We start from the raw sequence: 12,748 nt of genomic DNA on the forward strand, positions 1-12,748 counted from the left end.
AAATTGTCTAAATCAGGGGTTTTGTCCAAGGAACCATCATAACCAAGAAGCAACTCTGCTTTGGCGGAATCTTATTTTGTTTTGCAATAAAAGTAAATGGGTAAATGATTCACAAAATTAGCTGGAAAACAAATCAAGTCTAAAGAGGAAATCAATTTTATTTTTAAAAATGTTACAATTTTCCACAATTTTGCTGACCACCTGTAATACCGGCACGGACCACTAGAGGGCCGCGAACCACCGGTTGACAATCCCTGGCCTAAATGATAAAATAATATCTGTGGACATATTGAAGCTCCCACCGCCGTCCGTCTCTCTTCTCACAGGCCCGCCCGTATGGGAGCTGTGAACATTCCGAGCAGCTTTTAGCAGATAGTTACCAAGAGTCCCGTGGACAGTCTGAACCGTGGGTGACAAATACTTGCGCTGTGTACACGAGTCCAACTTAGGCCTAATTGATTTGTCAGGTCCGCAACAAATGTTTAGCAACGGAGCTATTTATCCTTCCCCGTGCCGGCAGCCTGTCACGTTTCATAAATCACAACGCTCTTGATGAAATGCTGAGGAGGTGCAGGTCAACATGAGGAACCTTCTTCATTGTCAGACAAGTGTAAAAATAAGTTAGCCGCTGTAAAATGGGAATGTCAGCAAAGCGCAAATGTCAAGTTGATCTTTCTGAGGAAAAATAGACCCTTTATTAAATTTAATTATTTTTTTCTTTTTTTTAGGAGGCTGTTTCAGATTTCAGATTTGGTGATTAAGGTAAGGCTGCTCTGTTTTTTTTTTACATACATGCAGGAAAAAAAATAATCAGCAGAGATCAACTGAGCCTGTTTTTGCAAACACAAATCTCGGGAAATATCAATTTACAATGTCAAATATACTCTAAGGGTTACTCCCCTCCTTATGCATTTCATATTTTACTGTACCCGTGCTCATAACATGACGCAGGTTCACATGAGTGTCAAAGATGGCCGACGTCGCTAATCGTTTTAATCGCCAAGTCACGCAAAGCAGACCGCTTGACCTTATTTCGGGCATCTGTGAGGCGTGGTCTGACTTTTTAGCATCCTCGAGTGGACTTGAGGAGCGTCGGGGATTAGGAGGAGATCTTTTGGAGTGGCCTTTCCATTCAGCTTCCTCGGGATCAGCTCTGTCTGTGGAAGAAAAACATGCCAGAACATGACAAAATGCAAACAGCCAAAGCAAATATTTATGTGAAGGAAGGGGCAAGAGAGGGAGAAAAGACAGAATGGACTAATTTCATTTGAAAATTATTTATATATATTCAAGGGCAAGGGTGTTTTTTTTTCCACTGATTTCAAGGAATGTGTTGAATGAGCTTGGGAGTGGAACGAGAAAACTGTATCAGCTATATATGGTTGGAGCTTTTTTTTTTAATGATTCCCGCTTGTGCTCATTAGTTAAACGTTAGCTTCTTTTACAATTCAATTGCACCAGAAAAAAAAAAACTCTGAATGTGGAACTGTTTGACTAGTTCAGCAAAAGGAAATGCCAGTGTGGTGATAATTGTGCCCATTAGACTTGGTTGGAACGCTAAGCTAGCTAACGTTGCAGACTGAGCTTTCCCAAAGGTTCAGTTGTGGTCCTTTTTTGAAACAAATCTTGTATCTGTGAGTTTATTTCTCTCTGGTCATCACCTTTTGATGATCTTTGCTGTGCTGTTTTTTTTATTGTTTTTTTTTATTTAATTTGCTGTGCTGCAGCTGTCGCAACAGTTTTGACGCCCCCCCCACATCCCCTAGAACCTTTTCCCAGCTTCTCAAACCAATTCTTTTCTGTTTTTAAGTCGACTCCCTCCCTCCACTCTCAGCCCATCCATTGCGCCATCTCTGTCCTCGCTTCTCTTCTCATCAAGTTTGCATTCCATACCTCCTCTGCAGACTGTGCACAAAAGAGCAGAAAGCGCCACTGATGACCTGCAGCAAACATTCCACTCCGATCCGCTCGGGTCGTCGTCATTCCCAGGCGCACTGTCAATCGTCCTAAAAAAAAAAAAAAAAAAAGTATTTTTTTTTAGTTACTAAAAAAAAAAAATCTGACCGGCTAACTAGAAGTCAGTTTGAGGACAGGGAAATCTCTGCACGTGCATCCTCGAATCTTTTAACAGGAAATTGTAAATAAAGCTATAAAAGAAGATTGTGATGAGGGTGGGCTGTGCGGGGGATCATCAGATATGAAGCAACTCTGGAAAAATAAAAAGTTATGGATGGTGTTGAGGGAGCAGAGCGTCTAGGTAAAGAAAATGTTCTAAGGTGTCAGTGATGAAAGGTGGAAAGAAACAAAAAAGATTAAAGTGGAGAAGGGGGAGGAGGGGGTCAACGTTAACAAGTATGGACTTGCATTATCTCCTCGTCTTTGTCTCACCTGCTCACTCTCGTGGTCTTCATTGCTGTTTTCTGAAATTCCACAGTGGCAGCTTCAGGGATCATAATGTGGGTCACAGCGCCTCATTATCTCCATCCACACCTGTCCACTTTCTAAGCATGCAAAAGAATGCAAGGAATCATCTAGCAGCTAGCTCCATTGTTACGATCAAGCAAGTGAGCAGACAATAAGCCCTCAGGAAATCCCAGCAAGTGTTTTATTTATTTGCTACAGCGAGAGGAAATGAAGCTTGATCTGCAGATCAAGGAATAATAGAAGCTTGATCACAGCCGTGTTGAATGAAAATCAATTCAACCAGTTTTTATCTCGATATATTTGGGCTACATGGAGTGATTTGTTAGCTTAGCCACCAGCTTGTGGTGAGTCTCGCTTAGACCCGCATGGCTGCGAGAATATCTCCTTTCAGCGTTTTGAAGGAAATGAGCAGCTGCTCCCTGACAGTGGAGGCTTCTTTTCACCTCCGGAGTATGTCAACATCTCCCGGCCTTCATACTGTGGCCAGAGTTCTTTACATAATTCCCTGCTGTGACCAAATAATAACCTTGATGCTTTGCAAATGTTTCAAATTTGCACAATCGAACAATCTGTTCCACTCATGCCCAAAAGGCAGTTGTCTGAAAAAAAATTAAAGGCAGCTCTTGCACTTTGACCTCACACGGTAGACAAAAATAACAAGTCTGTTCGAGCTCTTATCAGATGCACTTTGACCCCTGTCAACGTCACTCACAGTTGACAAAGCCTGAAAAACGATTTACTGATGATAACCTGGATGGGATTTGTCTTCAGTTGCTTTGCCTCAGTTTTGGATTACTGTGATTTAATTTCTGCCTTCGTCAATTCTTGGCTGCGTTCACTGAGCCTGTGCTATACTTTCTAACCACAAGATGGCAGCACAACCTCAGGCATTAACTGACTGCAACTTTACTTGCATATTGTAAACATTTACTAAAGTACAATTTCGAAATAAATTGTAAGCAAGTTCTAGTTAAAAAATATTATATAAAATGAAATGACGCATTTTGTTTTTCTTAGTTAATACTATGTGTCACCTTTTAAGAATTGATCAATGTGTTCCAAGAATGAATAAAATTAAATCTTACGAAAGTTGTGACGTAACCTGGAAACAGCGGCTATAAACAAAACAACGTGTCAACAGTATGCTGTGAAAAAAATAATAATAATCGTGTCACATTGTATCCCGCTTCGTAATCACTTAAGCACTGCCCCCTCTGTCACGCGCACGCACACGCATCACTTTCCCCCCTTCTTTTTTCGGTGAGGAATTACACTAACTTCATTGGAATAAGTTTTAAACGTGCACGGGCTTGCGCGGGATGCCACGTACTTTGCAGCCGGTGATCCCACTGCCGGGGCATGTGACCGCATTAGACGCTCACATGGCCGCCGCAGCGATCCGCATTTAGTTGGGGCCGAGCGAGCTAAAGCATCCGGAGGAGCCGAGGAGCGCTTCGAGGCTGCACGGCTCCCTTATCCGCACTCATCATGGCGAACAACGGGCAGAAAGTTGTGCTGATCACCGGCTGCTCCTCCGGTATCGGCCTGAGAATCGCCGTCACGCTGGCCAGAGATGAGAAGAAGCGTTACCATGGTAAACTTTTTTGTTCTGTTTTGAAGACCTACTAGTGGCCTTTCGGAAAAACGGGTCCATGTTTATTTTTGTGGTCCCCCCCTGCAGGGCTGAAACGTGCCATCTAGGCGCCTTTTACGCACTTTTTACGCACTCGGTGTCGCGTCCACGCGCGGATATGGTATCTATAACCCCCCCCCTTTCCTTTTTTTTTTTAAAGGGAGGATCGGGAATCAGTCACCCCTCTGTTTTGTGTTGTGCTTGAGCCATTATCATGTGAAAGCCCACTTCTTTCCAGGGCCGGAGGGGAGGGGGGGGGGGGGTGCTCCGGGGAGACTTGGTTTTCCAGGCACCATCGTAAAAAGGAGGCTTGTCACTTCTCTTTCACGTGACTTCCCCACCACAAACCCCCCCTGTATTTTTTCCCCAACCTTAGCCTTTGTGGGTATATGCACCGCTCGCTCTGCTTTAGTACCGTGTCTAATAGGCCTACAGAGCCAGAGTTTTAAGGTGAGGGGGGGCGGGCAAAGTTTGAGACCTGTACAAGCAAAGACTCACTCCCATTTGAAGTGTTCAATGGTGCCTGGGAGTCATTCAAGCTCTTCTCCAGCCATGTTATCACTCAGAATTTAATTTTCTTTGGTAAAGTCAACCATTTTGTTATACCTCCTCCAAACTCAGCATTCACACATTAGCATCGACCATAAAGTTTTTTTAAAAGCGTGTTGTTCAACCACAGAATATCTCCAAGGTAACACTATACTTACTATTATTTGTTTTGCACCACAAATTATGTGAAAACATGTTGAGGAGTCGCCCTATGAATAGTGGAGCTCACCCGATTATTTCCTAAGACCCTTTTGAAAGAAAATGGAATATTCCGTGAAAGCGGTGCTTAGTTCATTCAGTTGTGTTTGCAACTCAGTGTGGTTGGTCCAAGAATGTTCAAGCGGCCCGAGCGTAATTCCTGCAGGAGCCCCAGAGAACAATGGCCCTCTTGTTGCTTTCGCAGTCAAACGTACATTTCTTCGTCTGCCTCGCAAATTGCTACATTGTTCTTAATTTACTTCACGATGCCACGTGATATCGGACCTGTCGGCGAGTACTTGCCAGGCTGGTTCTCAATTAAGAAACCTCTAACACTGTTTGCCTTTATCTAAAAATACTCCGCCAACTGACGTGACGCTTGGATGTTTATCACTGGAGGCCAACTCCTTGTTTACCTCCCCTGACCTACGTTGCGCAAGAGTGGTTTCCTCCCCCTGATAGCGTCACTCGGCCGACTCAGCGAAACGTACGAAGCCTCGCAGTTGTGGGCTAATGTGGCCACGGTGTGTAAAGTTCAAACCGAATCAGCTCTGTGTCCTGTGAGGCGTGCGTGTCGCGGGAACTTTGACCCCCGCGGCTTCTCTGAGTGTGTTGCGTGTGCTTGATGGTGCGTAACGAGGAAGTCGCATAGCGGTGGCCTCTCGGATCAAAGAGCTCAAAGTCCCGTGTGCCACCTCGGTGCCGTTGGTCATTATTGTTAACTAGCAGCCATAACATTTTGTACAATATAAAAATGTCTGTGTTGTTGTCCACCCCCCTGTAGTCATCGCGACCATGCGTGACCTGAAGAAGAAGAACAAACTGGTGGAGGCGGCCGGAGACGCGTACGGGAAGACCTTGGTGTTGTTGCCGCTGGACGTGTGCAGCGACCAATCGATCAAGCAGTGCATCAACAGCGTGAAAGAGCGTCATATTGATATCTTGAGTGAGTCAGTCTGCCCTACATGACCTCACAATGTCCCAATTTAGCATATAATAGTGACGTACTGACGAGCTCAGAGAGGAGTTGAGACGTTCTGAATCCAAATTGAAATCTAGGCAGGACTGCAAGGCCTGTCAGGAACTTTGGGAAATTTCTTATTGGACACTTATTGAGGCTTTTATACTCAGTATTCTTTTTATACAATTAAATTATTTATTTTATTTATATATCAGTACCCCAATTGACGCAATGTGCTCTCTTAAATGTAGTGGCGACAGCATGAGGAAATGGGGTCAGTGTAGCAGGTCTAATACGTATTTTCTGCTTGGATGCGCCAAACAAGCTCTTTAATAATAAAGTCGGATCATGTGCTAAGGCTTGAGTGTGAAGAAAGGTTCTTTTTAGAAGCCTGCTTGCATCTTGCGCAAAGTCCAAAGCCCCTTCACCTCATTACTCAAGAACTACAAGGCCTTTGTCATCGCCAACCGTTGCGTCACACTTTTTTGAGTGTGTTTGCTTTTACACTGACCTCTGGTGGTCGGCTCAATTGAAGCTACCAGAAGTAAAGCTGCATCGATCCGATCTTCCCAAGCGTGATTGTTTATCTGATGCTGAGCTCTGTGTGTTTATCTCCGACAGTAAACAATGCAGGCGTGGGCTTACTTGGCCCAGTGGAGAGCATCAGCATTGATGAGATGAAGCGAGTGTTCGAGACCAACTTCTTTGGAGTCGTCCGCATGATCAAAGAGGTCATGCCAGACATGAAGAAGAGGCGGTCGGGACACATTGTGGTCATGAGTAGCGTCATGGGTCTTCAGGGTAGGCGTCTTTTGATCCTGTGCGGAATCTGGTACACCAATTGATTTGCTTTGGCTTGTCTCGAAACAGGTGTTGTGTTCAACGATGTTTACACCGCTTCCAAATTTGCCATGGAGGGCTTTTGCGAGAGCATGGCCGTGCAGCTGATGAAGTTCAACGTCAGGTAATGTATGTGAACTCGTTAAGAGCCATATTCCCAATGAAGATGAATTTTATGGGAATGGTGTTGTCCAACTCTGGTTTGATCATAAGATGGGAAAAATTAACTATGACCAGCAGATGGCAGCATTGGATTTTTTTGCATAAATTCACCTTGTCTCGCAACAATGCGTAAGCTCCTTAAACATGGCAATGTTTGTTTTTTTGTAAATGTTAAAATATCTTAGGCAATGAGGTTGACGAAATGATCGTTTAAGAAAACGTAGTCAATCACTAATCCCTTCCAACTTGCTCATCAGGTTGTCAATGATCGAGCCGGGTCCGGTTCACACGGAGTTTGAGACCAAAATGATGGAGGATGTGGCCAAGATGGAGTACCCGGGTGCGGACGCCGACACGGTTCGTTACTTTAAAGACGTTTACCTGCCGTCATCGATAGATATCTTCGAAGCCATGGGTCAGACGCCAGAGGACATAGCCAAAGTGAGTAAGACGTTTGTACCTTTTGGGATGGTGGGGAAAAAAAAAATGGCCGACCCGATATCACTTTTCGTCCCCTCCAGTGCACTAAGAAGGTGATCGAGTCCAGCAGCCCTCGTTTCAGGAATCTGACAAACAGCCTGTACACGCCCATTGTGGCCCTCAAGTACGCCGACGAGACCGGCGGACTGTCTGTCAACACCTTCTACAACCTGCTCTTTAATTTGGGACCTCTCATGCACATCACCATGAGCATCCTTAAGTGCCTGACGTGCAGCTGCCTGCGCCGACGCACGCTTTCTCCCAACTGAGGACAATCCCCCGCCGTCGCCATCAAACTCGGGTACCAGAATCAGTCATTACACCCAAAAAAAAAAAAAGGCACCTTGATTCAACAGTGTACAGTAAACGCAGATGCATACATATATTTTATCAAAATTAAGATACGCACAAAATACATCAGACTCAAAGCACAACGGTGACCTCAACCGCAGAGAGATGTTTTAATTTTTTTTAAGGTCATAATAATGCTAACGCATAGCCTAGCATACAAATAATGAATCCACACCTCATGGTCATAACTGCTGTGTAATCATAATTTTGATGAATTTCAATCATGTTGCAAGTTTTCTTAAGGGTAGATCATATATTCTTGAAAACGTTTTTTTTCATTTTTTAATAAATAAAAATTTGATTTACCTTTTACAAGCATATTTGTCCACGTGACACTCCAGACTGGCCGGTTTGTTTTACTGTGAGGCTTCTTTTGGAGCCATAGATGGCAGTATTTTACAGCCTGAGAGTCTCTGAGACCCGCCAGCAAGTAGACAGATCCATTTTCAATTCCTCATTCAATCAAAGTGATGACTAACTATTATAAAAATATAAAGTTGAGTTTGTCTTGAAAAAAATATAGATTCCTATGAGCAGATCCAAATCATTTTATGCTAATGAGCCTTATACATTCATTGGATTTGCTAATGCAGGTTATTAAAATTCTTACAAAAGTTTGGAAATTGGTCACATGATCCTGTCATATCTGTTAATATCTTCTTAAATTAGCCCCAAAAAAATCAATTTGACAGACGTGGTCATCGAAAGCTCATAGTTGAGTGGCCTCAGAAAAACTTTTTAGCATTTGTCGGCATGCACATGCCCATTAGCATGCGTTTGTGTGCGTGAATGCGTTTTATGTGCGCGACCGTGGGCCGAGTTAGTGATCTGTTGATGGATATAAAGAGGTCATGGGCCGCTACCCATCGCCCCCGCCCCTCCCTTCGCCCCTCTCGGGCATGCACCCCGCTTTGTGCCGTGTGAGAGAATGTGACCTGGTTCCCATCCCCGAGGAGGGGTGCGCCCTAATGGCGGCCTCCCTCAGACGCACCGCCGAGCCCCGAGCCTCCCCGTGGCAGCTGGCCGCCTCAGCCCACCAGACCGGGACCTGCCTTAAGGCTTTTTGTCCTCCCGGTGACACCCCGGTAGCACCCCGTATCCAGAGTGTGACAGGCTCGCACACACGGTCGCCGTCACGTTACGGGGACCGCGCAACCGGTGTCGGACCTGTTGTTTCGGTACGTCGTACAATGAGCTCCTCGCCTCTGTGTATGTGTCTTCATCAGAGGCGACAGCTCCCCACAATGGAACAAAAGCACTGTCAATCACAATCAAATGGGTGAGGGAGGGGGGAGTCGGAGTAAGTTGGGGCGGGGGCGGTCTTGTTTGTCCCGAGTGTTCTGAGGATGCAAGTGTTGGGACGCTGGAGGCGAAGGGCAGGGATGGAGTGGGGGGGGTCGGATTTGGGAAAGTGGGAATTTGGTGTGCCTGAATGGAAGAGCTGTTTACTAATTGAATGAAGACAGGAGATGTAGAGAAGTCTCATTGAAGCGGGTCGCTCATCAAACCATTGTTTCACTATCAAGAGCCTAATTGCAACATAATGAGGGCAGCATGTCATGTTGAGGTCTCCTCCGTATTGTCGCCCTGTCACATGTACAGAAGCGCTAAACTCACAAGACTTGAATACCAACTTGTTTACCAGCGCCCACGCATAATAAAGAGCCGAGCCTCCATATTTATCTTTGGCATGCCGGCGGAATATTTAATGTGCACGCGATTGGCTCGCTCTCTTGTGTTACGGCTTAATCCACTTGCCGGCATCCTCATTGTCAGACTCGAGGCCCGGCTCACCTCTTTCGAGATTATGATGAGATGGACGGGACGGGCTCACAACAAAGACACGAGGTCAGGAAATTGTGAGAACTAGACTCGGATAACTCGGCAAAGAAAAGGCTCGCGAGGCTCGGGGACGGAGGCTTTAAAAGGAGCGGCTGTCTAGACGGAGTGCTCGAGCCTGATCCCGGGTCAGCTCGGCTCGGGAGCAGACTCGGCTTTTATCGCAAACCCTCCGTCACTCCTTTAAGAGCCTTTACCGAGACTTTTGTTGCAGAATCACGAGCTTCGAGGAGGCTGCGCTATGCATTGACCAAATATGGAGTATGAGGAGACCACTATAAATCTTTCCCGCGTCAAAACAAGGAGAAGGCCAAGTTGTCCTGCGGCGTCCGTTAAAGCAACAGAGGCGACGGGGAGAAACAAACAGAGAACATCCATCTCGCCACTGTCTGCCTACCCTCTCTGTCCATCTTTACCTCCGCTGTGCGATGACCTCTCACACACCCAACAACGACAAATCGGGCGGGGGAGATTCTCTCCGGTTCTGAGTCCAGACGTTTTTTTTTTGCAAAATCATTTGAGGGCATTTTTCAAAAGAGATGAGTCACACGTATTGTTTGTCCGACAGAAATACTATTGTGGCAAGCGTGACGTGATTAGCTCGCTCCCCTTCTCTTCAGACCACAACACAAACAATCCAAGAGAGTCGGCTCTCAGATCCTGCGGCTGTGATTAGTGAGTGTGTGTGTGTTTTTGTGTGTGTGTACCAGCCTTGTCATTCCCCAACAAGAGAATTACGGGTAATTGTGCAAGGCTGGGAAACAATGTCATCTGATAGCGGGTAATGCAATGCTGCGCTTTTATTCTCTACAATGATGTAATATCGGTGTAATATTGCACCATGTTGGAAGATAAAAAGAAGGACAAAGAGGAAACAACAAACACATGGTCAGTGCTGTGATTAAATGACACGTTAGTACACTTCCGAGCTTGACATTTTGCAAAACTGCCATTTTAAATTAGCACAAAATTATGAGCATATATTTTTAAATTAAATGTAAATCATAGTATCCTACTTTATTTTAGTTTTTTATTTTATTTTAGTGCTCAACTGAATTCAAACAATCCACTGGAAAACCACACCAGGCCTCTTGCATCAAAAGTCCCTGCAAGTCACATGTCCCCACAAGATTTTCATGACTGTCATCCAAGTTTACTATTCAGTCATGAATAGATTTTTTTTCCTCTTTAGAATCCAAACAAGTCAAAAGTTGAGGTTCTGCTGTGACAGTACATTTCACCACCTCCAGACTTTCAAACACCTGTTGCACCCTTTTGCATTTTTTTTTGCCCCCTTAAATACCCTTCACACCTGTGCTGTCTGGGGGGCCCCACCTCTCAAATACACATTCTGGAAATTTGGAAATTTTCCAGTATTGTTTTCCCGCATGCGTCCGTACCCAGAAAAATCTCCCGATGTTTATTTGTGAAACTCGCACTTGAATCTGAAGAGCAATGAAAATGTTTGGAGTGCACGCTGTGCAGCCAGCGTGCGTATTTTGATCCGGGCCTGCACGGCGAGCGGGATGAAGGGGATCTTTGTGCGCCGTGTCCATTGATTTTTCGCCCCCTCCTCCTCCCTTACCCCGTCCCCTCATCAAAACAAAAGAATGCCTCCATCTATTGACCGTGAAAAGATGTTCGTCGATTTGTCCTCGGTGAAGAGACGTCTTTGTTGGTTATCTCCATTGGTGAGCCGCCTCCATTTGGCTGGGTCTAATCAGAACACAAACACTCCTCTGTCGTTTTGGCCACTCTCCCTCTCACCCCCCCCCCCACCCCCATGTCTGTCTTAAACAACAGCAAATTAGATTACATTCATTTTTACTTCTATTTTTCCGCCCTTCACATGCCAGAATGTAGCATGTTGGTTTCCGCTTTGATTTATTTATCTGTTGTCTCTTTCTCATCCGATCATTAAGTATGGTGTAAATGCCTCCCCCCTCGGCCACAAGCCAAATAAACTCCTCCTCAGAGGAAATGCCGCAACATAGGGAGGATATTTTACGCATCATCCTGAAGAAGCTCAGGATTGTTGGATAAAGAGAACACAAAAGTAGCATCGCCCACATTTGTCGTAATCTGAAGCTAAAGGCGGATAAGAAGTATGATTCAAATTAAGTACTATTAGAATCAGAAGCATTACCGCCGATCTGTCAAAAAGACAAACGCAACAAAAGCTTTTCCCATGTACAGTTGAAATATTTCCCGTGGAATCAAAGCCAAGAGTTTGTATTCCATATTAATGGCAAGATCTATTTCTCCCACAACCGGGCCCTCTTGCCTTTTCCCCTGACCTGCGCAGAATAGCCTAGCTGTGGCATGTGCCAGAGGTCAGCCGGGCGTCCAGGACCTCACTCACAATCACCCACTCCCCTGAACGTAAGCCAGAAGCGAGAACACAGCCATGTGTTTGCTCGACAGTGGGAAAAGCGTCCCCTGGAATGTGACTTTGAGACAACTTGTGTGGGTCCTCGCTTTTCCCGTCACAAGGCCTCTCCTCTTGTCACTATGGGAAGGTCAGAGGGCGCCGGAGTGGAGTACCCACACTCGGCAGAACATAAAAACCTATGGCGGGAGCCCCGAAGGCAGCAGGGGAAACAACTGTCTACACATGCTCGCCACCTCCTCTGGTGCTCTGAAAACTTCATAAAGTGTCAGAGGGAGAGTTATGAGAAGCGCTTTGGGGATTTCGTACGCTGCTCGTGATGCCGTACCTCAGCAGCTGTCTTCCCTGTTATGCACTACAAGGTGTTCAAGCACGAAGCCAAGAACGTGATCGTTTGAAAGTTCGAAACACTGTCAGAGAGCCTTGGATACAGACTTTGACACATTTTGAACTTTTTATTTTGTTACAGCTAGCACAGCATGCTAATTAGCAGGTGCTCACGAGGCTAAAACATTTCAGTCCCTTTAAGCTGTTTGGGAATCCCCTAGGACTGACAAAGAAATGGTGGAACTTTTAAATATCCACATTTGGAAATCTTAATGTGTTATGTAGTCAACACTGAGTTCGGTCGAGCTTCTTTCTTACGTAAAATGGAAAGATGCTGTTAGCAAATAAGCTAACAAGTAGCCTAGCTTATTCTGTTTATTCTGACTGCATATCTCGAGTAAACACACTATAAGAGCAACATGGCTGGTTTTGCCCGTAGTGTGGTCACTTAACGTTTGAAAAAAAGTCATATAAGATGTTAGAAGTCTCGAAGTGTATCCTCATCTTTACGTGTAAAACATTAGCAAACGTAAACCCCTCTAATGGTTTACATTGTAGCAACAGTCATGATAGATGTGGCCATTACTTCTAGAGG

At 45.2% G+C, this 12,748-nt stretch overlaps 1 protein-coding gene and 1 long non-coding RNA gene across 4 annotated transcripts in view; one reads left to right on the forward strand and one right to left on the reverse strand.

Annotated features, from left to right (window-relative positions):
* Window positions 1–7,916, forward strand: part of rdh8a (retinol dehydrogenase 8a) — an 84,353-nt gene extending 76,437 nt beyond the window's left edge. For 2 of the 3 annotated variants that reach the window (XM_088356893.1, XM_088356892.1), the window contains exons 8-13: window positions 729–762; window positions 5,589–5,750; window positions 6,387–6,566; window positions 6,636–6,729; window positions 7,025–7,208; window positions 7,289–7,916. In XM_088356893.1, the coding sequence (XP_088213019.1) occupies window positions 5,600–5,750; window positions 6,387–6,566; window positions 6,636–6,729; window positions 7,025–7,208; window positions 7,289–7,516 (837 nt within the window). In that variant the 5' untranslated portion in view covers window positions 729–762; window positions 5,589–5,599 and the 3' untranslated portion in view covers window positions 7,517–7,916. Of the gene's footprint in view, window positions 1–728; window positions 763–3,648; window positions 4,019–5,588; window positions 5,751–6,386; window positions 6,567–6,635; window positions 6,730–7,024; window positions 7,209–7,288 lie in introns of those variants that run through there. The other variant, XM_088356891.1, reaches the window with a different exon arrangement.
* Window positions 190–3,644, reverse strand: LOC148384101 (uncharacterized). The gene is made up of 4 exons (XR_015853248.1): window positions 3,510–3,644; window positions 2,389–2,501; window positions 1,894–2,006; window positions 190–1,157 (listed from the first exon to the last, which is right to left on the reverse strand). It is a non-coding gene; the product is annotated as an uncharacterized LOC148384101 (long non-coding RNA).
* Window positions 7,917–12,748: the final 4,832 nt, after the last annotated feature.

This window comes from Syngnathus floridae, chromosome 17 (assembly GCF_059516105.1).
Source record: "Syngnathus floridae isolate MCC-2025c chromosome 17, RoL_Sflo_1.0, whole genome shotgun sequence".
Taxonomy (NCBI): Eukaryota; Metazoa; Chordata; class Actinopteri; order Syngnathiformes; family Syngnathidae; genus Syngnathus; species Syngnathus floridae.